Source organism: Adelges cooleyi, unplaced genomic scaffold (genome assembly GCF_023614345.1).
Source record: "Adelges cooleyi isolate 19-005CV unplaced genomic scaffold, UGA_ACOO_1.1 ACOO_flye_CR_arks_rails_tigmint_CR_PRNA_307, whole genome shotgun sequence".
NCBI classification, from domain to species: Eukaryota; Metazoa; Arthropoda; class Insecta; order Hemiptera; family Adelgidae; genus Adelges; species Adelges cooleyi.
The window spans coordinates 2,568,953-2,595,346 of NW_026095978.1; the positions used below are offsets into that span (position 1 = coordinate 2,568,953).

General features: G+C 31.4%; 2 protein-coding genes across 2 annotated transcripts; both read left to right on the forward strand.

Annotated features, from left to right (window-relative positions):
* Positions 1 to 11,072: 11,072 nt before the first annotated feature.
* Positions 11,073 to 14,136, forward strand: LOC126839774 (facilitated trehalose transporter Tret1-like). The gene is made up of 3 exons (XM_050575183.1): positions 11,073 to 11,222; positions 13,288 to 13,533; positions 13,912 to 14,136. The coding sequence occupies exons 1-3, from the start codon at positions 11,073 to 11,075 to the stop codon at positions 14,134 to 14,136; spliced, it is 621 nt and encodes a 206-aa protein (XP_050431140.1).
* A 2,014-nt stretch (positions 14,137 to 16,150) lies between these two features.
* LOC126839617 (bilin-binding protein-like) lies at positions 16,151 to 19,666 on the forward strand. Its single transcript, XM_050575010.1, has 6 exons — positions 16,151 to 16,189; positions 17,487 to 17,605; positions 17,799 to 17,957; positions 18,356 to 18,545; positions 19,146 to 19,306; positions 19,449 to 19,666. Exons 3-6 carry the CDS (start codon positions 17,844 to 17,846, stop codon positions 19,611 to 19,613), a joined length of 630 nt encoding a protein of 209 aa, XP_050430967.1. The 5' UTR covers positions 16,151 to 16,189; positions 17,487 to 17,605; positions 17,799 to 17,843; the 3' UTR covers positions 19,614 to 19,666.
* Positions 19,667 to 26,394: the final 6,728 nt, after the last annotated feature.

Below are 26,394 nucleotides of genomic sequence, written 5' to 3' on the forward strand. Positions count from 1 at the left end.
GAGCTTGTAACTAAATATTACTTTTTTTTTTTTAATCATTTTAGCAAACCGCATGTAATACAATATCACGTGAAATATTTTATAATGCTAATATATGCACAACTATAATAAGGAGACATTACATTTGTCCCAAATCATACACCGTGATATTTTTTTCAACTTTATAAAACCAGAGAAAAACCACGTATTATTGTTAATATAGATTGATGAAAAGATTATTAAATACCATATTATTTAAATACATAAAACACAAAATTAGTAATAATATCTAAAACAACAGGCTTACAATTTTATAATGCTAAAGCTAATAACCTTTTTAACTAAAGATTCATCAAGTGTCATCAATCACAGAAGGGGTAACTAAATTTTTTTTCAAAGATTTATTTTTTTTGTTGCTTATTTTTTCTATATATCCGAAGGTATCATATTTTTCCAGCAATTGAGAGATCTTATCACGAATTTTTATAGATTTCGATAAACTGAAAAATAACGAAGTTTTTATTTTCCAGAGTCCTAATTTATTTATCAGTTTCCTAAAATCGTCTTCGCTGTTTAATTCAAAGAATTCCGCGAAATTATCCAAATAATCTTTAAATGTATTTACATACTGTGTTGTATCAGAGTTACCCATTGATATCAAGTGGTTTAAAAATGTCCGGAAAATCCGTAACATAATTGTTTTTAACATTTGAATAAAATATACATGAACAGATTGTAGAAAAATGATAGTATTATATAACGATGTTATTGGATTTTTAATCAATTTCATCTTAGCAGACAGCACATTAACAATTTCTTCACTATTGTCCAAGACTCCAAAATTTGTGGTCAAGTTTTCCATTTTTTCTTTGTCTCCTATTACGTCATTTAAATATAGCCGGTCAAAATCAAAGTCTCCAACATAACCGATATTTAATGGCTGCCGTTTACAGAAATTTGTAAGCTCATTTAGCGCTAAAGTACGATCTAACATGAATACACTTTTATGCATTTCATTTGATTTCAGGGCTATACTACAATCCAATGGTACTGTAACACTTACGCCCCGCAATCTCACGGCTACCAAGTCATTAAAAAATCGGACAACTACTCGCCCCGTAGAACGGATCGATTACAGGTGCCGATAGAGAGCGCGCAGCCCGTCGCTGTATTCGAAGCGATACACTAATGAGGACATAAATATCGAATAGGGTAGTGTATAGCTGAGTAAATTAATAAAATACGTTAGAACTGTGTCGACCATATGGAAACGCCCATTGCATTAGCCACAAGTCGACACACAATTAACAATCATATGTAAAGTGGCTAATATTGGCCATATGGGCGGGCTATGGGCATGACTAAATATATATGAGCGGACGGCACAGTGCAATGCATCAATCGGTTTAGCCAACCATTTAGTGGTAATAGCTAGCCGATAACGTCCCCCTGGTCTTCGGAGTATAGGTAATATTATCCCTAGCTTCTTAGCCTTAAGCTACTATATTATTTAATCACGATTTAGACGCCGGTCCGATCGTGATTTCATCCCCGATCCATGCTTACATCCTACATATTTCCATCTCATCATCGTCATCGTCATTATTATTATTATTATTATCATTATTATTATTATTATTATTATTATGATTATTCTATAAGAAGAAATCTACGTTACCATTCAATAAAACCAATTATTACTTTACCAAACTTTTGCATTTATAATTTATTTAAAATTAACATTAAAACCTTTTCCCTTTCAGAGCGAAGGAAGGTAAACTCTTAAACTCAACAGAGGGTCAAGCGTTACAAACGGCTTTTTTTTTCATGTGACGTCCAACAGCGGCCTTCGTAATGTATGTTTTACAGAGCAGAAAAAAAAACGTGTCTGACATAATAATGATGATAATACAATACACACACGCTCCGTATTGTTTGTGTATGTATACTATATGGGGTTTCCCCTGATCGAGATTTCGTATAACATTACACACGATGACGTACCGTAAACGACGGCAGAGCTGATATAATATACCACCGCGGTAGCCGGAATCGAGTTAGCATAAGTCCTTAATAACAAAAACATTTTTAAAAACAATTTTTAATTTTAAATTTTTTTTGGACCTAGGTAGGTCAATTTTTAAAAAAAATTATCCAAAAACCCCTCATGTTCCCAACTCTGTAATTAAAAACATATCGCTGCACCCCCGCTTAAAAAGTAATAAAACTGGAAAAATGCTATTTTCCAATGGTGTCATTTAAAAAATACAAAATTTTGTTAAATGTTTTGTAATTTCACTAATTGATTAATTTATTTGGGTTTTTCACTATAATTTCTATGTATGCTCCTCTTCTCTACAAACTTTCGACATTCTCTATTTTTAATAATAATATTTGATAATATTGTATCAGTAAATTATAGTTATACCAAAAGTGTAGTTTGCGCCATCTATCGGTGAAAAACAATAATAGACTTATGACGTTTTTACACAATAAAAATATGATATTTATTTAAAACAAGCTGTCCGGACCCGGCGCTGCCCGAGATTTAGTCTGCCAGGGCTGAGTAAAATAATTCCCATCCCCCCCCATCTCCCCATCCCCAACCCATCCCTCATTTCTAAATTCTTATTTCTTATCACATAACAGCATGACAGCGTTTTTGTGACACTTTTTTCGGTTATTATGTCCTCTTTTTACTCAAGGGTCTCGGTCCCAGTCTCAGTCCCAGATCCCGTTCCAACAGTTTAAAGCTTGCGCAGAGTCGTGGTACATAGAATCGGCCTGCTCCTTTAATCATCACCTACCATTTGCTCGAGTACCGTGGTTACCATGGTTACAAACCAAGTGTTTATATTGGGTTACAATGGTTACAAACATATTCTATTTATTTACATTTCGTATTTCAAGTACAAAGTTCGTGTGTGAGGCCATTCTTAGGGGTAGAATTTTCGTAAAGTACTATGCCAGTTAGGTTCACGGGAGTGTACTCAACAACTTCTCAAAGTTTCATGGCGATCGGATGAATGGTGTACTAATGCATAAAGGACAGACAAACAGAAATTATAGATATGCTATAATAACCTCGAAAATCATGTTTTTCAGTTGTGTCACTTTTTATCGTAATTGTATTAAATTTTATTTCTATGTCATAATTACAGTAGGATAAATTATAAATGAATAAAACTAACAATGATAATGTATGCTTATCAAGTTCATTGTAAACGTGTAATATAGTACCTAACACAAAGCCGTATTTCGTACAGCTATATTTTTTAAGAATATCCAAATTGATTGCATGTAAAATATGTATGTATAATGTATAATAAACAGAATTATGATTAATTAAGACGTAACAAATAATTTTTTAATATGCCAAAGTTCATATTGATTTTTTTGTAAAATTATTAGTTTAAATAAAAAAGTGTAAGAGAGCTTTTTAATAGGAAACTATGTCATAAACATTATTTGCTTGTAATTTTTTTAAATTTGCAATATTTTTTAAGTTATTGGCAAAAGCCCGAAATTTTGAACTTTTCGGAGCTTATTAAATAAAAACTCCAGTCCGATCGATGGGGACTTTTAGTATATTAAAGTACATCTATCAATAATACTTTAAAAAATATTGTTGCCAATTTTTTCCGCTATTTTTCCTTTATTGTCTGGCCTATATTAGTTTTTATCGAAAACGTTTATACAGTTGTTCGCTGTTAACTATTTACGTCAATTATACAGTATAAACTGTTACATTTACTAGTGTATGTTGGCGAACTAAAAATGTCATATTACTCGGATAACATAACTTCTAACACTGAGATCGAATCTAGTTTGACCAGTACGCCCAGTAAGCCATCGTTAATCATTATCGAAATCGTTTATATAGTTGTTTACTATATAAACTATTACGGTAACTGTTTATGTCTATTATACAGTTTAAACTATTACATTTACTAGTGTATGATGGCGAACAAAAAATGTCATATTACTCGTATGACATAACTTCTAACACTGAGATCGAATCTAGTTTGATCAGTGGGCCATCGCAAGTGTCTACAGAACCTTTGTATGGTTTTATAAACTATGATCCGTTTAGCCATCGCGAGGGTGATCGTAAATCGTAAGTGAACTAATGCAGATTAATTGTAAGTAACGTGTTCCGCTCCAATTATATATGCACAGTACTCAATGTTATACGGCTACCACAAGATGTAGCTGAAGATTTTTGTCTCGTTGGTATTTATTCTATCAGCTGTGGCGAAAGTATCATTATGTGTTCGATTTTGCATTATGGTAGAAAATGTTTTCTTAACGTCGCAGTCAGAATTATACCTAATAATAATAATATGCTGACTTAAGAAAATATTTGTAACAAGATATTTCAACCCAAGTTCTCTTTTCGTCAAATACAATTTCTGAACAAATTCTTAATAGCTGGAGTCATTAACATCGTCAATTAGTATGCCGTTTAACTAATCTCAGGTTTAAGTTCAAGGTGGCGGACACTTTCTACTTTCGAAAGACTGACGACTTTATTGTGGTTAATTAGTGCCCTTTCCGTCAAATTTCAAACTTAAGTATTTTTTGAAAGCAACACGTTTTTGGATCCTCATTCACTGGACTACTTAGATTAGTCAAAGATTAAGATAATTTCCAATTTTTCAATCAAATTTAATCTGAGTTTATGTTAACTGGGTTTTACAAACAAATAATTTATTTATTGCTAATTGAAGTAAGTTTCGACGTTAATATAAACAATTTGTTACCTTCATATTGGTAAGAAATTGTACCTGTTATCATATTTATTGTAAATTAAATTGATAGGTAGAGTACCTACTTTGAAATGATTACCTAAAATGAAAATGATGTTTAAATTTTTTAGTTGACACAAAAACACATACACCAGTTAACTTTAATTAAGATTCAGCTTAAATTTAACCATTATTAGGGAGTATAAAATCAAATTTCTAACTTAACCAAATATGAGCAATAAGCAATAAAAATGACAATTGATTAAACAAGCCTTTGGAAGACCCGTCACCTCCATATTTTTTTGGACCATACATAAGGATACGGAAGCCATACTTTTACTTAAATATTGACATCCCAAACTAGGTAGCAACTGTAGCCTTTGATTTAACACTGACTTGTAGATTGACCTAAACAAATGCATCTGCATTCAACGTGTTTCCGGGAGCTTTTTTCACAATCTTATTTTGCAATTATTTGTCTATTGCAGGTACTGGTCGAGTACGGTGGCCATCATCCGGCCTTCCGTCGCCCTAGGGTTTATGTGCTTGCCGTACGTTTTCCAAGAGTTGGGCTTGTTCGTCGCCGTGCCGATGTGCGTACTCTTGGGCTTACTTCTTTACTATTCATACGCTGTTATGGTAAGTCTCGTGACAGTGTAATTGTTCAGGTTTACTTGTCGACATCATCAAGAACCATGATAAAAACACTAGAAAACGTGAGACGTTGCCATTTTGAAACTAGTATCGGCCCACTCTAGTATTTATAGGTCACCCTCAGTTGATATACATATTTTTTTTTAAACTTTATTTCAAGTTATAGGGGAAGTAAAAAATAAAGACGGTTGTGTTATATTAATAATTGGACATATGAATATTAACAATTAGTATGTAAATCTACTATCAGATATTTGTCTCTTTCATAAACATTAATGCCAGGATAATCGTTGGGTCTAACAACTCGTGTTTCGATTATGTAAAAAACACTTAATCAGACAAGTTAATGCCGGTGTGTTGTTGTCTAATATTACTGATTATTATTCATTATTTAATCTGCGTTATATGAAAGATAACCTGATAATATTAAATGTATTATTGTTTTTTTTTTTTTGGGTCATAAACATGTTCAGTGTCGACTGAGATACAAAATGTGTCAAATATCCAGAATGCCATTTTATAGATTTCATGATTTAATCAGACAAAGTTTGTCATTCGGTCCATCGTACTGCAACAGTTTTTCATATTTCATCAAGTAATAACATTTTTGCCAATTTAATGCATTTAAAGCATAGCTATTAACTGTACAATATGTAGATTTATATCCTTCTATTTTCAGATATTGGTGTATCCTAATGTTCTTTATATTTGCTTTTGGCAAAAGTTGTGTGTACACTAAATACGCTTGGCTGGAATTGAAAATAGTAAGTACTTACAGTCGTATAGTAATTATTTGTATGTACACTATAAATTGAATAATTTACACAGTCCAGCATTTTTTTCTACGCACATCATACTATTTTTGTCGATCAGTACGAATGACCTAGCCCTTAATTCTGAGAAATCTGGAAACAGATTTGAGTTTAACATAAAATTAACGAGATTTGAAAGGTACGCATTTCCAAATTCAGTTTTCTATCTTATTTCAGTATGAAAATACAAATATTTTAAAACGTACGTTGTTGGACGTAGAAACAAAAATATGAATCGCAAAAGGGGAAAATCGATGTAGATTGAACGAGATTTAAATACTTACTAAACCTATTTCTAGTAGGACTGGTCATTTTTATGTCACGTCGATTCCGAAAATCGGGTTATCCTTTGTAAACATGTTGAAATTCGGTATTTATTATTTTTAAGGGGAAGAAGGTTAGTAGTTCATTTATATCATATTTCCAGAAGACCAAAACAAAGTCGCTTTGAGCGCATAATCGTTTCAAAGGCGCTAAGTTGGCCTCATTGTAGCCTTTTTTTCACCGAATAGATTCAACATACAAAATAATTGTTGATAATATACCATTGAATGATGTTATTTACTATTACCGCAAAATAAAATAAATGGATAAATACTGTTCATCGCCTGTGCCCTTCGTGTATATTTAGAATTGTTTTTGTTTTAGTATCTTGTCAACAGTGAACTCGACGCCGTTATTGTTTACATGATTTTGTGTTGTACGTTTATGGCATTACCGAGCAACTGCTACATTCCTATGGTATACTTTTTCAATGAATTCATCGTTGTTCTGTTATTGGCAACGTTCGTTGGCACTTCCGCCGTGTTCGTCGTGTCGTCCATGTTTAGCAAACCAGACGTTGTCATCGGAGACGCAACATTAGCCAACGATGATTGGATGGAAATTTTGCCAGGCTTAGGCATTATAATGTTCGCCTACACGTCTATGCCAAAAGTAAAACGCCTAGTTGCTATTTATTTCGAACTATCAAATACTGCTAAACCTGATGCTAAACGCTAAAACATGGTTCTACCCCCAAATTTCTAAATTAAAAAAAAAAAAAACAAGCACAGCTACAACAAGAGTATGTGGGAGTGAGAATTATTCCAGGTTTTCTGATGGAGAAAGGAAAACTTTTTATATTTTCTCCCAGTAAAGTAACTTTCAGCCTTCAGGCAAGATTTCTAATCTATAGAATTGCTATATGCAGGTATCGGCTTAGCGGCTTAAAAGATTTAATTTTAGGTCCAGACGCATAACAAAAATTACAATTTAGCATACATTTTTCAATTAACAATATTGTGTACCGTATGGAAAATAGTTATAAAAACTATGCTTTTAAAAAAACTTAACGTATTTAGATAACAACATTAATACTCAACTTCTAAAATAAGTCCTCTGCGAGGTTTTCCTTCACACACCCTTGGCACATTCAAGTGACTGTTATAAAACAAACAAACGCTAAACTTTGTTTAAATAATAAACGATTTACTCTACTGCTTTTTTTATCTCTTACAAAGGTAATGAAAGGTGAGGACGATATGGATTCGCCAGAACGGTTTGCTGGTATGAAATTCAGCGTGCTTCGAGTGGTCATGTTCAAAATAACCAACATGTTTCTAGTGGTAGGCACTCTCGGCTATTTGTCTTATTACAGCAAAACTAAACTAGGATTTTCGTTGCTGAAAGTTATGTCGGCGAATGCATCAAGTAATTTTTTTACATCGTACGTACCCGTATACAGCTGTTATTATAATATATATCATTTTTTTTAAAAAAACCCTTAAAACAAACATAATATTATAACATTGGTACAGCCGTTTCGTTTAATTTCAGATTTTTCAATGTTCTTAAAGTTCTATACGCCTTTTACATAGCGAGCATGCACCAAGGAGTTTTCTACGAGACAAGTTTATTGTTTTGGACAACTCCCAGTGAATGCCAAAAGAACCTAGACGACGAGGTCTACTGGTTGACGAGGTTCAAGATCGGTATGATCTGGTGGTCGGGTCAGTTTATATTATCAGTGTAATTACTCTTTAAAAAAAGATGGTTATTCTACAGCTATTTGTTCTTTGTTGCAACAATACGACACAAATAAAAAAGTAAATCTAAATGTTTGTGTTGTTATTGTCAACAGCCGTCGTTGCGTGGTTCATGGATAATCGGCTGGAACGGTACATGAGCCTTTTGGGGTGTCAACATTTATGGAATGTGATGGTTTTTCCATATATCGTAGAAATGTGCTTGGTACACAAAGTTCACGGCTTGTCCGCAAAAAAGTGGGTAATCACCAAAGACATATTGTTCATTGTTGCTGGAATTATCATGTTTGTTGCCGGGCTGATAGCCAGCGTTGCTCAATTTTACCAGGATTAATAGTTATTATGTAAAATTGGTTTTAAGTTAAAATATACGGTTACATTATAAAAAAAAAAAGACTTCAGCGTGTTGTGTTTTATGTATCTACCAAACAATTGTTAGAAACCAAATAAAATAGGCTTTATACGTAAGACACGTTATTTCCTCGAAAAGTAATAAAAATTTTCTAATTTTTTTTTTTTTTACTTTACATTGAAAAGTTACTACCCTTTTTTTAGTATTTTCAAGAGCTCTATCAACTATTGGAAGTTAAATGGTAACGTATATACTCAACTTACTTTTTAAAATAAGGATAGATTGCTGCAAATTTGTACTAGTTGATATGGTTGATAATTCATATTCAAGTTGTTATAGGAAAGAAGGAGTACCTACGCACTTTACCCAACCGCACTTCTTCTCCTGCTTCCAATATATTGTCGGCGGAGCACAACGTCTGAATAATGTTTACTGAAACTCCTTATATTTGTGTGAAGTAACTTTATGCCACTATTTAAGATGAGTTGTTCATTTGTTTCTGCTATATCTAGTTTAAGTGTGGCTAACTCCTTATTCACTAGAGTAGTTAGCCAGTTATTCGATGCCATTTTTGTTAAATATAGTGCACTTACAGTTAATTTTTGTTATATACATGCTGAGGTAAGTCACCATAACAGATAATCAGCTTTGTCGATAAACCAACCATGCACCACTCAAAGTATATTAAAATAAAAGCAAAAGGTTGAAATAATGCATTTAAACTAAGTTAATGTTTTAATCGCGCAGTTTATTTTTAAACCACCCACGTACTATTCAAAATAGATTAAAGTGACAGAAAAAGGTTAAAAAAAAAAATTTATACTAAAAAATTTTTTAAAGTGAATAAATTGAAAGACAAATATCTTAATAAAGAAGAAGAATGTAAATATAAGAACATTTATCAATGTTTTTATTGCAATGTTTTACTTATTTTTTTGTAGCTTTAATTGGTGTCTCATTTTTAAGCTTTATTATTTTTGTTTCAGCTTTTTTTCTGGTAAGTATATCACCATTATTTACCCAAACATATTTAAAACCTTTAAGTTTTGCAGCTGATCTTGCTTTCCCAAACAATTGTCTCCTTGACTTTGTAAACTTTATCATCTTTATTGAAACTAGAGTATATAATATCATTGTCGCACAAGTTTCATTTTGATTTCCAACTTTTAATGATGGATTTTTTTCATTTTCATATCTATTAATCTAAGTAGACATTTTAAATACACAACGCTAGCATTTACATATTTTTAGTTCCTAATAAATCCGATTTGTAAACATTTTATTTAAGATACAATAGTTAAAAAAACTGATATACTGTATCACTTGAAACGTATTTTTAATTAATAAAAACCTACTTAATAAAATCCGTATTCGGTTAATTATCTAATGTTGACAAATTGGCTTTTGTTGATCGATAAAATTTGATAATGCCATCATATAACTAACTGGAACATACCTACGTTTACTCTGTAAAATCACTTTAATAAAAAAAACAGATAAAAAAAGCGTTTTTGCGCACGTAATACAAACTAGATAAAATACGATAAACAATTTATACTTATTGTATCAAATGATTTAATTTCAGAACCGTTAAACAGCGTGGTGACCGAATGTCGTTCAGATAGACAATGGTACTAACCGAAAATTAGTGTTTTCGTTGCGAAAATCAAATGTACCGTAACTTGACTTAAACGTTTTTTTAAACTTTTTAGTTGACCATTTTTCTTTTCGTTAATACCATAATTTCGTTGTAGTTTCAACAAATAGTATACATTTTTAATGGGTGATGTTTTTAATCTCGTGCTATAATGGTATATCTAAAATAGAAAACAAGTAACAAATACTATATTATGTAAATTATAGTGTACAATTCTTGTCAATTGCGTGCTTAAGATGTATTTAAAATAAATGTTTGAAATCCCTATGTTATATTTTGTGGTATTATTTAAATAGTTTTTTTTTTAACTGAAAGTATTCCCCATAATGTTGAAAATCTTAAAAAAAGTGATAACAATAAACAAACCATAACCGCGCCAACATTACTCACTTTTTATAGTTTCTGAACACGTGGAATAGTTACTATAGAAATCATGTAGCTAATAATAATACTATAACTATAATATTTACAATTATTAACATTTACCATCGTGTTACTTGTTTTCCCAGCAAGAGTTAGTATATTTTTTGAAAGTATCGCGTGCCTTGGATTTGCATCATGTCCGATGACTGTAAGGCCATCTTTTACTGCCAAAACGACGGGGAGATGAGTAACTTGACAATGGGTAATAGCACCCCGGGATGCGAGTCTGTAACTAATAACCGTCCGAGTTACATGTATCCTGAATTCGTCAACTCTTTATTAAGTAACGCTAATATTATATGAATTCATAAAATTGTACCTGGAAAATGCTTATGAAAATTCTGCGGTCAACACACAGGTGGCATGGCCGGTATAGGAATAGGCGTTTCGATAGGATTGAATACATTTATGGTCAGCCAAATGATGCAAGCCGACAACGATTTCGCTGAAAACGGATGTGCAGGAAAAAATTTGGTTACGTGGATTACGGCGTCTTACTGTTTGGGAGTGTTCATCGGTGGTTGCACCCAAACTCGTTTGGTCGAATGTGTCGGATTCAAGTGGTCGATGGCAATTTACGACGTTTTCGTTTTCGTAGGGTTAATAATTCTGGCCCGGTTCGATCCCACCGAGAAAGAATTCGTATGGGCGGGTCGACTGGTACAAGGTATCGGTTGTGGCGGGCTGGGCTTGCTGGTGCCGGCGTATATAGCGCAGGTTACGGATATCGATATTAAAGGTAAGCTATGACAAGATATAACCAGAACGGGTTTACAACCTAGTTTTTAACTATTTATCTCTTATTTACAAGTATACGGTAGGCAAACTGTTTTGGTGCTCGTGTTGTCATGCAAAACAAATAGTGCAACCAAAAAAAAGAGTATATTTTAACCCGTCCTGTTGATTTTAAGCTCGCACTGACGTCACACGTGACAACAAGTCAGTGATTTAAAATCCCACTGGACTGGCAATACAAAAAAAAACCCAATACCGTTTCTTTTATTGTAGGAAATTACTTCGGATAGCAAAATATGTTCACCGAATTTTCGTAGGGCTCTTTAGAAATTTTTCTTTTTTGTTTTCAATTTAAAGCTTGACGGCTATTGACTAATATCTGAACTTTGATGTACTTTAACAGCTAGGATGCAGGTGATACATCAAATGTTCATTTGCTTCGGAATGTTTGCCGCGTACGACATAGGAATGATCAGTCAATACAAGCATTTAGTTTATTTGTGCACACCTTTGCCTTTTTTCCATTTGTTACTCGTGTATTTCATAGCTGAGTCACCGTATTACATTTTCGACAAAGAAGGCTACGAATGCAATGCCGGCGGATACCATAGAAGTCTCCGAGTAATTTAAAAAATCAATCTTCTCCTCGAAGGAAAACGTTAGATCATGAATATGTCTTATGATCAGCTGATTTTTTATCTATTGTCAATCGTATCTTATCAGCTATTTTAAATTATTTTTACATATTTTGGTAAGGTAAAAAACACCCGTCCTCGCCGTTTTCCCACCTTCATTAGATAGTAATGATGATACAGATTAAATCAATCAATTTGTCTAATCTATAATAAATATAAACTATAATCACTGATCTCTTATCACTAACACCCATTCCTCTATTATTTAACGCGATAGGTATTTTACATGTAATTAATAACATTTATATTCGTGACAATGCCATGAACGTTTACGCATATTTTCCATTGACCCTAGCTATAAAACATTTTGATGTCAACATCAATAATCGTTAATCAGTTGTTCAGTTACCGTAGTAGTATTTTCACATTGCTCTAGCAAACCACGCAAAAGAATCACGACGAAACGTGCTTACCGTCAGAATTTTTACATAGAACCCACACCCAACAAGTTGCCATCATTGGAACGGGACTGATGGTATTTCAACAGCTCTGTGGTGCCAATATGGTGATAATGTATGTGAAACAAGTATTACAGCCTTTCGGAGACCCCGACGACACTTCTCGTATGACTCAAACCTTGATAATATGGCTGGGCATACTTAAGGTACAACTGGTGTTTTAAGTTACTTGTGTACATAAATATTTAACTTTATGGTTAAATCATGTATTGATTATTTGTAAAAAAAAAAAAAGGTAAATGTATGATTCAGTCCTTAAAAACCGACTTTGAAAACACTGTATTTTTAAACAAAAACAAACTCATAAAACTTAATATTCCAGTGAAATACAAATATTGCACCTAAAAGTCGTAAAGTTTTAGGCATCTACCTCTATTCTAAGCATTATGGTTCTATTTTAATAAAATATTTTTTCATTTATCTTCTTTTACTATTTATTTTATTTTACGGTCATGGATTAGGATATATATATAAAACAAAGGTTCCAGTCCGCTTTCGGTTCCAAATTTATCACGAGAAAAGCATGCTGTATTGGTTTGAGAATTTCTCATTCTTATTTTATAATAAAGTCCTTTCAACTAAACCCATAAAACTCTATTGGAATCAATGGGCCTGGATGAAATCAGTCCATCACGCCGATGGGATAATATAGACGACACTATTGTGTTTTCTTAAACAAAAAGTTACAAGTTTAAAGTCCATCGTTGTGTAAATTTCTTGTAATCAAAGTTTGTGTCTAACCCTTAGGTCATTTTCTGTGTGATCGCTATTGAATTGGTTGAATTTTGGGGCCGCAAGACTTTATTGTTGACGTCTTCTCTTGGCATGGGAGCAAGCCTATCGGTATTGATAGTTTACTACGTTTTTACAAATTCTTCGGAATTTACTGTGACCGATTACAAGTCATATGTGATATTAACATACGCTTGTTTCTATTTCATCGGCTGGGGTCCGATCGTTATGGTCGTTTTCGCTGAAATCACAACCTTAAACGTGAGTATACCATACCATTTGTAAAAAAAACATAATACATTTTTGAAATTGTGTTGACTGTAAAATTATTCTCACATACAAAATTGGAAATTGAACACGGTCACAATTGCAATTTCCTTTTTTTTGTGGGTATATTGACTTTTAAGATTAATGAGAACATTGAATATGATATGACCCCATTTTACATCTATGTTCAGTGAGATTTAAAAACATTGTTATAAACTATAACTCTATGATGAGATAAAAGTATTTAGTTTTTTTAAGTACTGTACTGTCGTTCGACCTCTTGATTACTTCATTATCAAGTACAGTATATTACAGTTCTATATACAGACTCAAACTTGATTTCATTTTTGGCATTGTTATAAAATTTTACAGATTATGAAATGGGCCACTGGAGTATTCAACGCATGCGGCCAAATCGTCTTCTTTCTAGTGGTGTACTTTTTTTACAACGATCACGCTTATATGACCAACTCTGTTATTCTGTGGATATTCACAGGGGCTTGTTTCGCCAGTGCCTTGTTTGTCGTTTTATGTGTTCCCGACACGCGAGGGATGACACTTAAGCAGATTAAAGAAATGCTGGAATACGATAGTTGAACCAGATTATAAATACATAACATGTGAGCACTTCGTGCCAATGTAGAAATTCTGTACAATACATGTTTTCTTTTTTTTTCTAGAATAATACAATAAACACATTTTTCTTTGGGATTTCATTAATAATATTTATATTAAGGTTACAACTCCTTAAACTACATTATGAACTATGACTACTGTTAGTTAAAGCAGGCGACTAGATGCATCTGAGGATTTGAAATTTATACTTTATATTTATATTTATTGATATACTTAATGAAATGTAACGCTAAAATGAGCATGGAGTATACATAACTCATAATATAATTTAACAAAATATGAACTTTAAAATAAATACAGAAAAAATACTTAAGGATATATAAAGTGAAGGTTAGAATGTATTAATACAAAAATTTAAGAAACATAGTCTAACCAAAAATATCAAATGTATAAACTTTCACCGGATCTATAAAATCATGAATAAAATTAATGTAATTACTAAATGAAATACGTTTTATTAACATACGGTTGACTGAAATAACTAAAGTTCTGTCGATGGCTAGGGTTGTAGAATACAGTTGTGTAAAGAAAAATAAGTGACAATATAGGAAATGATATTAAGAATTTCGAGACAATCAATCAGCAAACTCAAAACAATTTCTTTATGTCAAAACTCAAATGGTTCTAATATTAATATTCTTTTTTCCATGTCTACAGATATTTAATTATAAAAAATTAGCTTATATTTCGCATACGTATCAACGTATGGTCAGTACATATTCAAACAGTCGTTTCATACAACGAACATTCAGAATACAAAATAAAACCTAATATATTATCATATTAGAAACCCAAATTATGGTCTCTGGTAAAAGAGTTCTGTACAGGTCATAAAATAATCGTTCTACTCGTTATTATTATTTCAGATAAAAAAAAAATTGTAATAAATCTTTATTATATATTTATCATATTATGAATAACCGGTTAAAAAAAAAGACTCGTTGATGACAAGTTTTGAAAAAAATATTTATGGAGTTATTAAGAAATAGGCTGAAGGAAAGTATAGTATGAAGTACAGTATAAATGAGCATGCCTAATTAATGTCTTTTACAACTTATGACCCGATCCGATTATTATCAATATCTTATTAAAAATTCTAAATAATTTTTAAAATCTTATAAAAAAAAAAAGGTATTTTTGATTGTTAGTATTTACATATTGTGGTTAACGTTGATATTTTTATTGTTGTGTATACAAGTGTTCCTCAACTAATAACAATATGTAAATATAAAAGCTTAAATTAAAACTTCACAAGACTGGTTTTTTTACAACTTTGCCTATCTGACTTTATAAAAAATATATATTATACACTTATAATATAACTTGTGCAAATGATTGCAGACACGTATACGACAACGATCGGATTAACATTTCTTCATAGAGACGTTATACATTGTATTGAATAAATTGTATTACTTCTCTAATAAAAATATGGTTTCTTTTAAAACTTAAAAGTAATAGTTGTTATGGAACTTATTAACAACCAACTATTAATCATTTATAAGAAAAAAGTCAAATATAAAGTCCTAAAGATAATAATAGCAATATTTTTTTTTTTTTTTTTAATTACACTTAGTGTTTTTGATCTAGAGGCGCTAAAGCATCCCAGAGTCTGTTAGACCCTCCACCTAGCTGTGCTTATGCGGCTTTCACTGTCAATATGTTTTTACTGGATACACTTGAGAACCTAAAAAAATATAGCAATCTAGGACATAACCTATACATTTCAAAAAAACAAAATCCTTTTTAGATAAAGAGCATATGTATTTATAAAAAAATGCGTAAATTATAATATAAATTATATTCATATGACGCACAACAATGGTAAATATTTTTTTTATCGATAAACTGTCATGCTCAAACAGCTATGTAAATAAATAAACATAGTCTAGCCTGCTGTCAAATATTGATTCATTTCCGAATAATGAGCAAAACTAATAACCAAAAATACTATAAGTTGAAACTCTGCGTCAAAATTTAGTACATCATTTAGTAAGCTGCACTATCAAAAGTCGTAAGTATGCTTTTATTTAAAATTAGGGAAATTTTTTAAATACGTTGGATAAAATTCTATTTTAGAATTTAAGTTTCATTATTATTTGGCTTGAGGTGTAGTGTTAGAATCGGAGTTGGGTATCTTTCGAGTAATTATTTAAATAATGTTTTATTCGAATGAAAAAATTCATTCCAATAACTTTTAAAATAATTGTACGAATAATCTGTAGAAAAAATATTCGAATGAGAATTTACATTTCTCTTGTTGGAATAAATATATATAAATAAATTATTATTTAATTTAAGTAAATATAAAAAATATATTTAGAGTTGTAAACGGCGACCTCTCATCTCTGCAGCAGCACTGAATTTTTTTATGACATCCTTATTAATAACATTTGATTTATCGCGTTCAATCTGAAGTATTCCTAAGTTCCTAAGTTAACCTAACTTAACCGTGACTATCCTATTGTTATTCTTAGGTAATTTTTTATACGTCTAAGAGTCGAAAAGCTTCTTTCCTAAGACGCAGAATAGGTTGGTATTGTAAGGAATAATTTAAATAAACTTTTCAAACTTGGAAACCAACTTTATTATCCCCGTATAATAGATATTTAGCTTTAAATTCAATTTTATTTTCATTATTATGACTTTAATAGGTACATCCGATTAAATATTGATGTTTCTGATGCAAGGGTGTCTTCACTAAAACCATGTAATTTACTTACTTCTTTGTATGAATCTTTCTTTGGATTATCATTTAATAATATGTCTTGCATACATTTCAAAATATGCAAGTCTTGTTCAAACCGTACTCTCAGGTCATTTACAATGTTGTCGAGAACTGTATAGTATATATTTACTATTGTAATGATATTTCACAGTTGTATTCTCATTTTGTTTTAATCCAACTCCAAGTTTTAGGGTTTTTTTCAATCCTGGAAAGTTTTGGACAATTTGTTTCATTTTATTTCCTTAAAATGTCTTTAGTGTCATTGATTTGGCTTCTTGGTTTTATCAGATCCCCTTAACAGAGTCATCCTGCTCTGGTTTTTCTGCTCTAACCGAACTTTTTGTTACCTTCGTATGACGATGGGTTTAAAATCGTCTCCCTTGACATTTTCTTATCTTATGTCAACGGTATTATCAAGACTAATTGGGATAAAGATTTAGTAACTTTGGACGATGTAATAATATTCGCGAGAAATCTATCAGAACATAACTCAAAACTATGCGATGTGTTTGACCGTTTAAGACTACATAATTTGAAAATTTGGATAAATGCAATTTTATTCAAATGGAATGTACTTTTTTAGGACATATTTCTAGTTTCTGGAGATGGTATAAAGCCATACCCGGAAAAGGTTCAGACAGTTTTAGAATTTCCAGTTCCAAGAACACCAACAGAAATAAAGTTCTTTTTAGGCTTGAGTGGGTATAACTGGTCATAACTGGTTGATATTAATATATATTTTTTACATTTTTATAATGGCGTCAACTTCATTTCTAAGGATTTTTTTTAATTGATATAACATTCTATATAAAAATGTTTTCCTTTTTTAATTATCTAATGATTGAATGATAAAATTAAGTAATGTAATTGCAATGTTTTATTATTGTTTTTTTAGATTTCAATAGTATTCAATTTACGCGCCTATATACACCGTCGTACAATGAAGTTCAATGGCTTGTGTCTTTTATCCGTGTTGCTAGTTAGTTCTTTGAATGTCGTTTCGGGACATAGCTGTCTTAATTTTGAACCTATGGATGGTTTCGAAATGGAAAAGGTAAGTTCAAGTCATGCATTTGGTACTTGACAGGATATATTATAACAAAACAAAACAATTGTGTACGAAATATGGATATTCCTAAATCATAACTATTATAGTTATCGGATATGAGCTTAACTATAATTTTAAATATAGCTTTCAAATGTTTATTTAATTTGGTACACATATGACTTGTAATCTGGAAAATATACTAAGTGGGGGATAATTCAATCTTAGCACTCTTTATGAGCGAAGACGGAAAGGGTATACATACAAAATAATCGAAAACTTAATTATTCTTTTTTATTTACACACCTAGTTGACATTTCCTAAAAAAAATCACAGAATAACTGTCTTAAGAATATCGTGTTAATTTATTCCTGTGTACTCGTACTAATCCATAACTTTTTCTATAGTTTTATGGATCATGGTACGCCATTAAAACAACGTTACCATTTACTCGATGCTTAGCGTATGATTTTTACCCACAGAAAGTAAAAAAAATTAAACCTATTACCAATTACCAATTTTATTATGGAGAATTGGAAGCCAATACAAGTTTACCATCAGACATGACATATTCTGATTCTAATCAGGATTATTCAAGTACGTGAAATTTGAAAATTTAATTTTTAAAATTCGCATTTTACAAAAACTTTCTAATACGTTTATGTACAAAAAATTTATATAATAAAATTGCTACCAATATATTTTTACCATTCGTGAGAATAAACCACATAACCTAACCCTTTAATATGTATGTTATAAAAGTACAAACCGGGTGTTTATCATGATTTGACAGATTTCTATATATCGATGGTGACATGGCAAATGGGTCTAAGTGACACTTTGGGTTTAAGCGACACGGCTCTATACCAATAGTATAGGTTAGAAAAATAAATTATAATTCATACATTTTATAATATAATTATATTATTGAAAAATTCCCAATTCTTACTAAAAAAAAGTAATTGGGAACTTAAAAAAAAAAAAGTAAAATCACAAAAAGAACGTTTAGTGGCCATCCTGAAAACTATGAAATATGTCGCTTAGACCCTTTTGCCATGTCACCATCGATATATTGTTATGAGTTCGTTCATCGAGATACACAAAAAATTCCTTATTATTATAAAACTAATGGTACCGCTTGTCAACCAGTTTATATTATAAAGATACCTAATTGGAATTTTTTGTTACACTTTGCAGATCCTGAAGTAAAGAAACCGTCTTTTGTTGTGTTCGACACTAACTATGAATCCTATGCGAGTGTGTTCATGTGCGTAAAAATGCCAAATGGCTCTGGCTTCAAACATTATGTAACCATTTTATCCAGATCAATGGTCTTAGACAAAGAAGTCCTAAATAATGTAAATACAAAATAAAAATTGCTTGGTTTATTATTTATCATTGAACATGATATTTATCATTTTAGAATAAAAAGAAAAATAAATTAATTGAATCTAATTTTTTACAGTTAAAAAAATGTATTGTTTGTTTTTTAATTTACAGTTGATTGTAGATATATTTTCGGTAGCTGTTCTAAAACTCAGTAACGTTGACCACAAGAACTGTAACTATGGGAGTCTCGTTGAAGATAGTAATGATGAGAATATCATTGACGACGATGGAAAACCTTACGTTTCGATTAAATGGATAGAAGACCCTACACCATAAGGATGTATTTAAGTTAATTAAATACGAATAAATTCCAAAGATTTATAATTCAACCAGTTTAGTATTTATGGTTTAGTATTTATCGCTCAAAGTGCACCGGCTGCAAAATGATTGCAACTTTTCATTATTACATGCATATTCAGATAGATATGATTTTTTACAGTTACTGACAACATTTTTAATAATCCAACAAATGTGTTATATCTTATCAATTTTATTTCGTTGAGTGCGTTCATGAACATCGTCAAATCTTTTAGAATTTAATAAAAATTGAAATCCATTTCGCACGTTGACAATTTATTTATTAAGTAGGTACAAATAACACATACACGTAGTATATTTAACTTATAATAATTTTAAAAAAATAACTATTAATCCTAGAAAAATTGAGCAACGCAGGCTATCAGCCCAGTAACAAACATGATAATTCCAGCAACAATGAACAATATGTCTTTGGTGATTACCCACTTTTTTGCGGACAGGCCGTGCACTTTGTGTACCAAGCACATTTCTACGATATATGGAAAAACCATCACGTTCCATACATTTAAACATCCCAATAAGCTCATGTACCGTTCCAGTCGATTATCCATAAACCACGCAACGACGGCTGTTGATAATAACAACATAAACATTTGGAGATAATTTCTTTTCGTGCATTATCAAAAGCCGAGCTAACATGCGTTCAAGTAGAGCCACATTTGGACTACCATCCGCATCTTGCACCAATTAGGTGTTAGGGCGGCTTAAACGTTAACGGTTTCAATATAATATATTATCACAGAATAAACAGAATAGAAACTATCCAACTTTTACATGGGCTCTAATGAGACGGGACAAAATTATGTCCGACATCTTGAATATGATCGAGAAATGACCAGTGCTGATAGGTGTAGGAAAATTCTCATATTTTGTTCATTCTGGCTAAACTGTTCACTCGAAAAACTCGGAAAATGGCATAATGAACATCATTGTCGTTGCACGATATTTAGTATATGAACAGTGTAGCCATAAGTCACAGAAAAATTGAAAACAAGGAAATATCTGAGTTCTGGCATTACTAGCTAAAACTCAATGTCTGATCTTTTATTGATAAGCTCTAAGATCCCCTTCAGTTTATTCTGTGATATTATTATACAACCCTTTGAGTTTACCTTATAACACAACCTTTTATTTTAATATCAGTGTTGCCAACGCCTTTAACCTGTGCATAATTTTTGATCTTATTAAACAAATCTTACACGTAAAACCAGCAAATTTATTGTCTAATCGTAATAGTGTTTTCACATGTTTAGTACTGTATGTACTCATTTAAAATTAAAAAAAGATTGTTTAAAAAAAAAATAACGTTTGTAACATTTCTGTGCCGATAGTTTTACAAACCATTAATAATTTAAAACCGCAACGGTATAAAATTATGGTAAAAAAAAATTAATAGTAGAAATTAATAACATCATTAAAGAGTAATTATACTGAGAATTTAAACTAACCGGACCACCAGATCATGCCCATGCTGAACCTCGTCAACCAATAGACCTCGACGTCCAGGTTCTTTCGACAATTACTAGGAGTAGTCCAAAACATTAAACTTGTTCCGTATAAAAGTCCTTGGTGCACACTCGCTATGTACATGGTGTATAAAACTTTAAGAACGTTGAAAAATCTGAAATAAACAAAACGGCTGTACCTAAAATATAATACTTAATAATAATATTTTCTTTTTAAAGGTATTTTTTCAACATTACATACTATAACAACAGCTAAGTTTACAATGTAGACGGGTACGTACGATGTTAAAAAATGATTTGACGCATTCGTCGACATCACTTTCAGCAACGAAAATCCTAGTTTATTTTTGCTGTGATAAGACAAATAACCGCAAGTGCCCACCACTAGAAACATGTTGGTTATTATGAACATGACAACTCGGAGCATACTCCATGTTGTACCAGCAAACCGCTTTGGCGTGTCCATATCGTCTTCACATTTCATTACCTATATAAGAAATAAGAGAAGCAAATCAAGAAGCTGTCATAAAATAAATAACTAGTTATTTTTAACAAATGAAGCTTAGTACTTTTTTGTTTTATAACCGTTACTTGTGTGTACCAAAAAATGTGCGCAGAGAACACTTTTAGATGGATTGTAATAATGTTAATCTTGATACAACATTTCTGGGGTATTTGTAACTATACGGTACACAGTACAGGGTATATAATATGAATTATTAAAAAGTGTATTTTAAAGTATTTATTTTTTTCAAAAACAAAAGGCTCGTGATTGTTGAAAAATCTTCTAAGAATTGAGCCTGTGCTATTAGTTTTACAATAATGTAGGTTATTATTGTGTCTGTTTATACTGTAACAATTCCTTCGAGTAGCAAATCTTTAAATCACAAATTTTATCTAGTTGGTATTTTGAGGATGGGGGGGGGGGAAGTAGAAATAGTTTATTCCTCGACCCTTTAAATTTGGATAAACAAAAATGAACTATACATCTTTTAAATTTTAAATTTTACTAGCTATATATTCGAGAAAAAGGGTCGGTTTGAGTTGGAATTTATAAGGAATATGTCCTATACTTTCTTACTGTGCTTGGTTTGGACCGTACTAGTTTGAACATAGTAACAACTGATCTACACTGAAGTGTTTATTAAAAAATGATATTACCACTTTCCGTTGTAAACCTGTGAACTCCCATCCCACTTTTCTCCGTCTCTACTGTGTCCTGAGCTCACTATGCCTCGACCTCACTGTAATTTAGTTTACACAATGATTCCATAGATTTTTCTATTTTTACCATCTACAGTTTCATAGGGAAGCATTTATTATAAAGTGATTTTACCACATTCAGTTGTAATAATTCCTGAAAACTTGTAAACTCTCCAACCCCACTATACTGGCTTTTCTTTTTTGAATTCAGAACCATTGGCGATAGAAACACGTTTTTTTTAGCATTTAGCATCAAAAGTATTCGTAAGTTCGAAATATATAGCAACTACTAGGAATTTTACTTTGGGCATAGACGTGTACGCGAACAAAATAATGCCTAAGCATGGCAAAATGTCCATCCAATTATCGTTGGCCATTGTTGCGTCTGCAATGACCACGTCCGGCTTGTTGAACATAACCGACATGATGAATGCGACGGAAATACAAACAAACGTTCCCAATAACAAAACGCACATAAATTCATTGAACAAGTATGTAAAAAGCATGTAGCTTTTTCTCGGCAACGCAACAAACGCACAACACACAATCATGTAAACAATGGCGGCGTCAAGTTCGCTGTTGAAAAAGGACTAAAACAAATAATTTGTATAGAATAAATAACGAAGAAATATGAAGGGCACAAGTGAAGTGGGTATTTGTCCATTTTTTTTTCGTATTTAATATAAAGTTAGGATGGTAGAAGAAGTGCTGTTGGAAAGTACAAAGAGATAAAAATAATACTACACTCCACTTTTCCTCCTGCCCTAAACTCGATACTTCAATAACTTCAAAAACGGTTATCCAAAACTGGTTAACATTTTTAGTACATTATTCTCAATTTAAAAATTAATGAAGTGTATGCGTTAGTTACCAATTTAATTTAAAAAGTTGCTATAAAAAAAAACTAAGTTGGGAGGAGGTAAAAACAAAAACAAATTGTGAAAAATTCATATCACATATAAAAATATTATAAAAAAAAAATTGTACCTCTTATTAAACCTCATAAGATATTAAGTGGTTTACGATAAAATTATCACCCTGTATTAACTCCTTGATGGATTAAGTTATTCATACTGGTCGACAAAAATATGATGTTTTGCTTCTAACAAAACAGGTCGGTTTAAATATGTTATTTTACTTTAAGTGTACATGCAACTAGTTTTTACACGTTTGTTAGAACTTACATTTTTTATTTCAATCCAAGCGTATTTGGTGTACAAACAACTTTTACCAAAAGAAAAAGTCGAGAACATTAATATAGACCAGTATCTGTAATAGCAGGAGATAAAAAAATACACATTGTAAAGTTAGAAATTATAGTCTAAACGCATTAAAAAATGTCTAAAATATTATTACTTGATATAATTTGACAAAAAGTTGCAGTTCGATGGACCGAATGACAGACCTTGTATGATTAAATCGTGGAACCTAAAAAATGGCACTCTGGATATTTGACACATTTTGAATCTTAGACGACACTGATTATGTTTACGCCCACAAAAAAACAACATCCAATTAGTATTTAATTCGGTTGCCTTTCATGGGCTAGTATATTTAATACATGTTTATAACTATTTAAATCCGGGATCGCTATATAAAAAAAAAGAATATCATTTACAGTATATCTTTTAGGAAAACGTTAATTTAAAAATGAATATTAGTTAATAATATGATTATTAATTAAAGCTCCTAATCGCCCAGTTTTATGGTATATACTATATACACAGGAGATATTGCATTTTTTCTTGGTAAACTGTTTTTTAATACATATACTGCGTAATTACCTAGAAATCTTAGCTAAAACGGCTTTGCAGAAGGTATGTACCTACATTGTATTTATTAAGATATCAGATAATATATTGTAGGTACTAACTAAAACCATTATGTTTTTGTCATTCTGCTATTATCATTTTATTATAAATTATCATTAACAGTGAATACAAAATTACATACCAATAACTGACAGAAGATTATCTTAATGGAGATACTGTACTTTGTAAAGTTTATTTTTCTTTTAATACATGACCGTACTACAGAAAATGCAGCATCTCCTTAAATATGAAATCAAATAAAAAATTCAAAACATAAAGGTTGCTTATGACAAATAACCATTGCAAAAAAAAAGTGAGGGAAAATATTAAATTTAAAGTGGAAAACAAAGAAACCGAAAAATTAATTTTCCCAACATTTTGATTATTGTAGATACTGCTTGACTCTTTAAGAGGGCATTACGTTATGGTGGTTAATGCCATCGTCCTGCATTCTTTTAAAATGATAACTTCAAATTTTCCAATAATATTCAACATTTAAATTGATAGCTTATGGCATTTATATGTAAAGAATAATATCGTGATATCTTAAATGTATTAATAACGATTATAAGATGAGGTATACTTGGAGATTTCAATGCGGACAGTATGCATTAAAAGTACTGTCGACTAGATACACAAGCTTAAAAAAAAAAGGTGCCCGGTAAATTAGATTTGTTCCGGTATTTATATCATAAATGATTATTTGTATTCGCTTTATATATTTTCTAGCCATAATATTAACAATCTTCATTATAAAGATAAAATGATTTGCATGTAAGTTTCGACAATGGCTCGTGACTTACCATAACGGCGTACGAATGGTAGAGAAGAAAGCCAGAGAGCAAGCACAACGGCACGGCGACAAACAAGCCCATCTCCTGGAAAGCGTACGGCATGCACAAAAGTCCGAGAGTGACGGATGGCCTGATGATGTACACCGAACTCGTCCAGTACCTGCGATAGAAAATACACGTTTATTGTGCTTGTTGTTTCGAATGAAACAAATAATTGCTAAATAAAACGGTGAACTCGGATGTATTTGTATAGATCGACGACGGGACAACATTTATATTAACGGCTACAGTTACTACACAGTTCGGGATACCAATCGTTTAGCCCATAGTGTCTAACGTAAAATTGACCACTTTGTATGTATTTGAAGCTGGTCTCGTTTTACTTACAATCAATATACTACTGTATTAGTTCACTTACGTATTACGAACACCCTCTCGAACGCTAAACGGATCATAGTTTATGAAACCGTGTATAAGTTCAGATGACACTTGACGATCAGCTGAAGTGTGTGATGGCTTACTGATCAAACTTGATTCCATTTCAGCGGAAACATTTATGTTATCCGAGTGATACGACATTTTTATTTCGTCAACTAACACTAGTAAATATAATAGTTTACACCGTATAACAAACATAAATGGTTACCGGCGAAACAACTATATACGCAAATACTATAAATGATAATACCGGAAGGCTAAGTCTTTTTGGCGGCTAGCTCCCCCCCCCTCCCAACATCAGTGTAACCATATATTGTGATACAATATACCGTATGCATACTACATATTATATGGTAATAATTTATATTTGATAAACCTATGTAAAATTTCTATTTTCAGTGTAGACATCGTATCAGAATAATGTTATTTTGATTCCCTGATTTGGAAAACACTGTGGTTGGGGGGAGTGAAATTCTGTCAATACAAATTAACATTAACTTCCCGGTATTATCATTTATAGTATTTGATGTAAGCGATTTCGATAATGATAAATATATAGAGTGTTCAAAAGTTTGGAAACCTTTTACTTTCATGGCCACTTTTGACTTTTGTATGTGGTTAAGTGTAACTTTAAGCACATTTCAAGCGAAATCAAAATTTATAGAACTAAATTAGACTGTGAGCTCATTCATTGAACAATCGGTAAACTACCTGCGTATTAAGTTTTAAATGAAAACAAACTGTTATTTAAGTAATTGTATAAACTTTATTTAGCATAATGGACAAACTTCTTATTCTACTCTTTTATCTGATATGTGTTTATTCATATCATATTTTATTGTTTACTAGCAGCTAAGCCCGTTGTTGTTGAAATACAATGGGCGCTATATGTTTTTCCTACCTACTCTTTATACTGAGAAGTCTGATGGAAACGTTTTAATTTGACTCGGAAATGCAAATATCCATATTTTATTGATGTAAAATGATGATAGTTTATATAGAAGACAGATTGTATGAACAGAGAAGC

Coding starts and splice junctions, on each gene's coding strand:
- LOC126839774 (XM_050575183.1), top strand. CDS start 11,073: ATGATGCAAGCCGACAACGATTTCGCTGAAAACGGATGTGCAGGAAAA. Junction 11,223..13,287: donor TCGGATTCAAGTGGTCGATG/GCAATTTACGAC, acceptor TCTAACCCTTAG/GTCATTTTCTGTGTGATCGC. Junction 13,534..13,911: donor CTGAAATCACAACCTTAAAC/GTGAGTATACCA, acceptor AAAATTTTACAG/ATTATGAAATGGGCCACTGG.
- LOC126839617 (XM_050575010.1), top strand. CDS start 17,844: ATGAAGTTCAATGGCTTGTGTCTTTTATCCGTGTTGCTAGTTAGTTCT. Junction 17,958..18,355: donor ATGGTTTCGAAATGGAAAAG/GTAAGTTCAAGT, acceptor CTTTTTCTATAG/TTTTATGGATCATGGTACGC. Junction 18,546..19,145: donor TTCTAATCAGGATTATTCAA/GTACGTGAAATT, acceptor TACACTTTGCAG/ATCCTGAAGTAAAGAAACCG.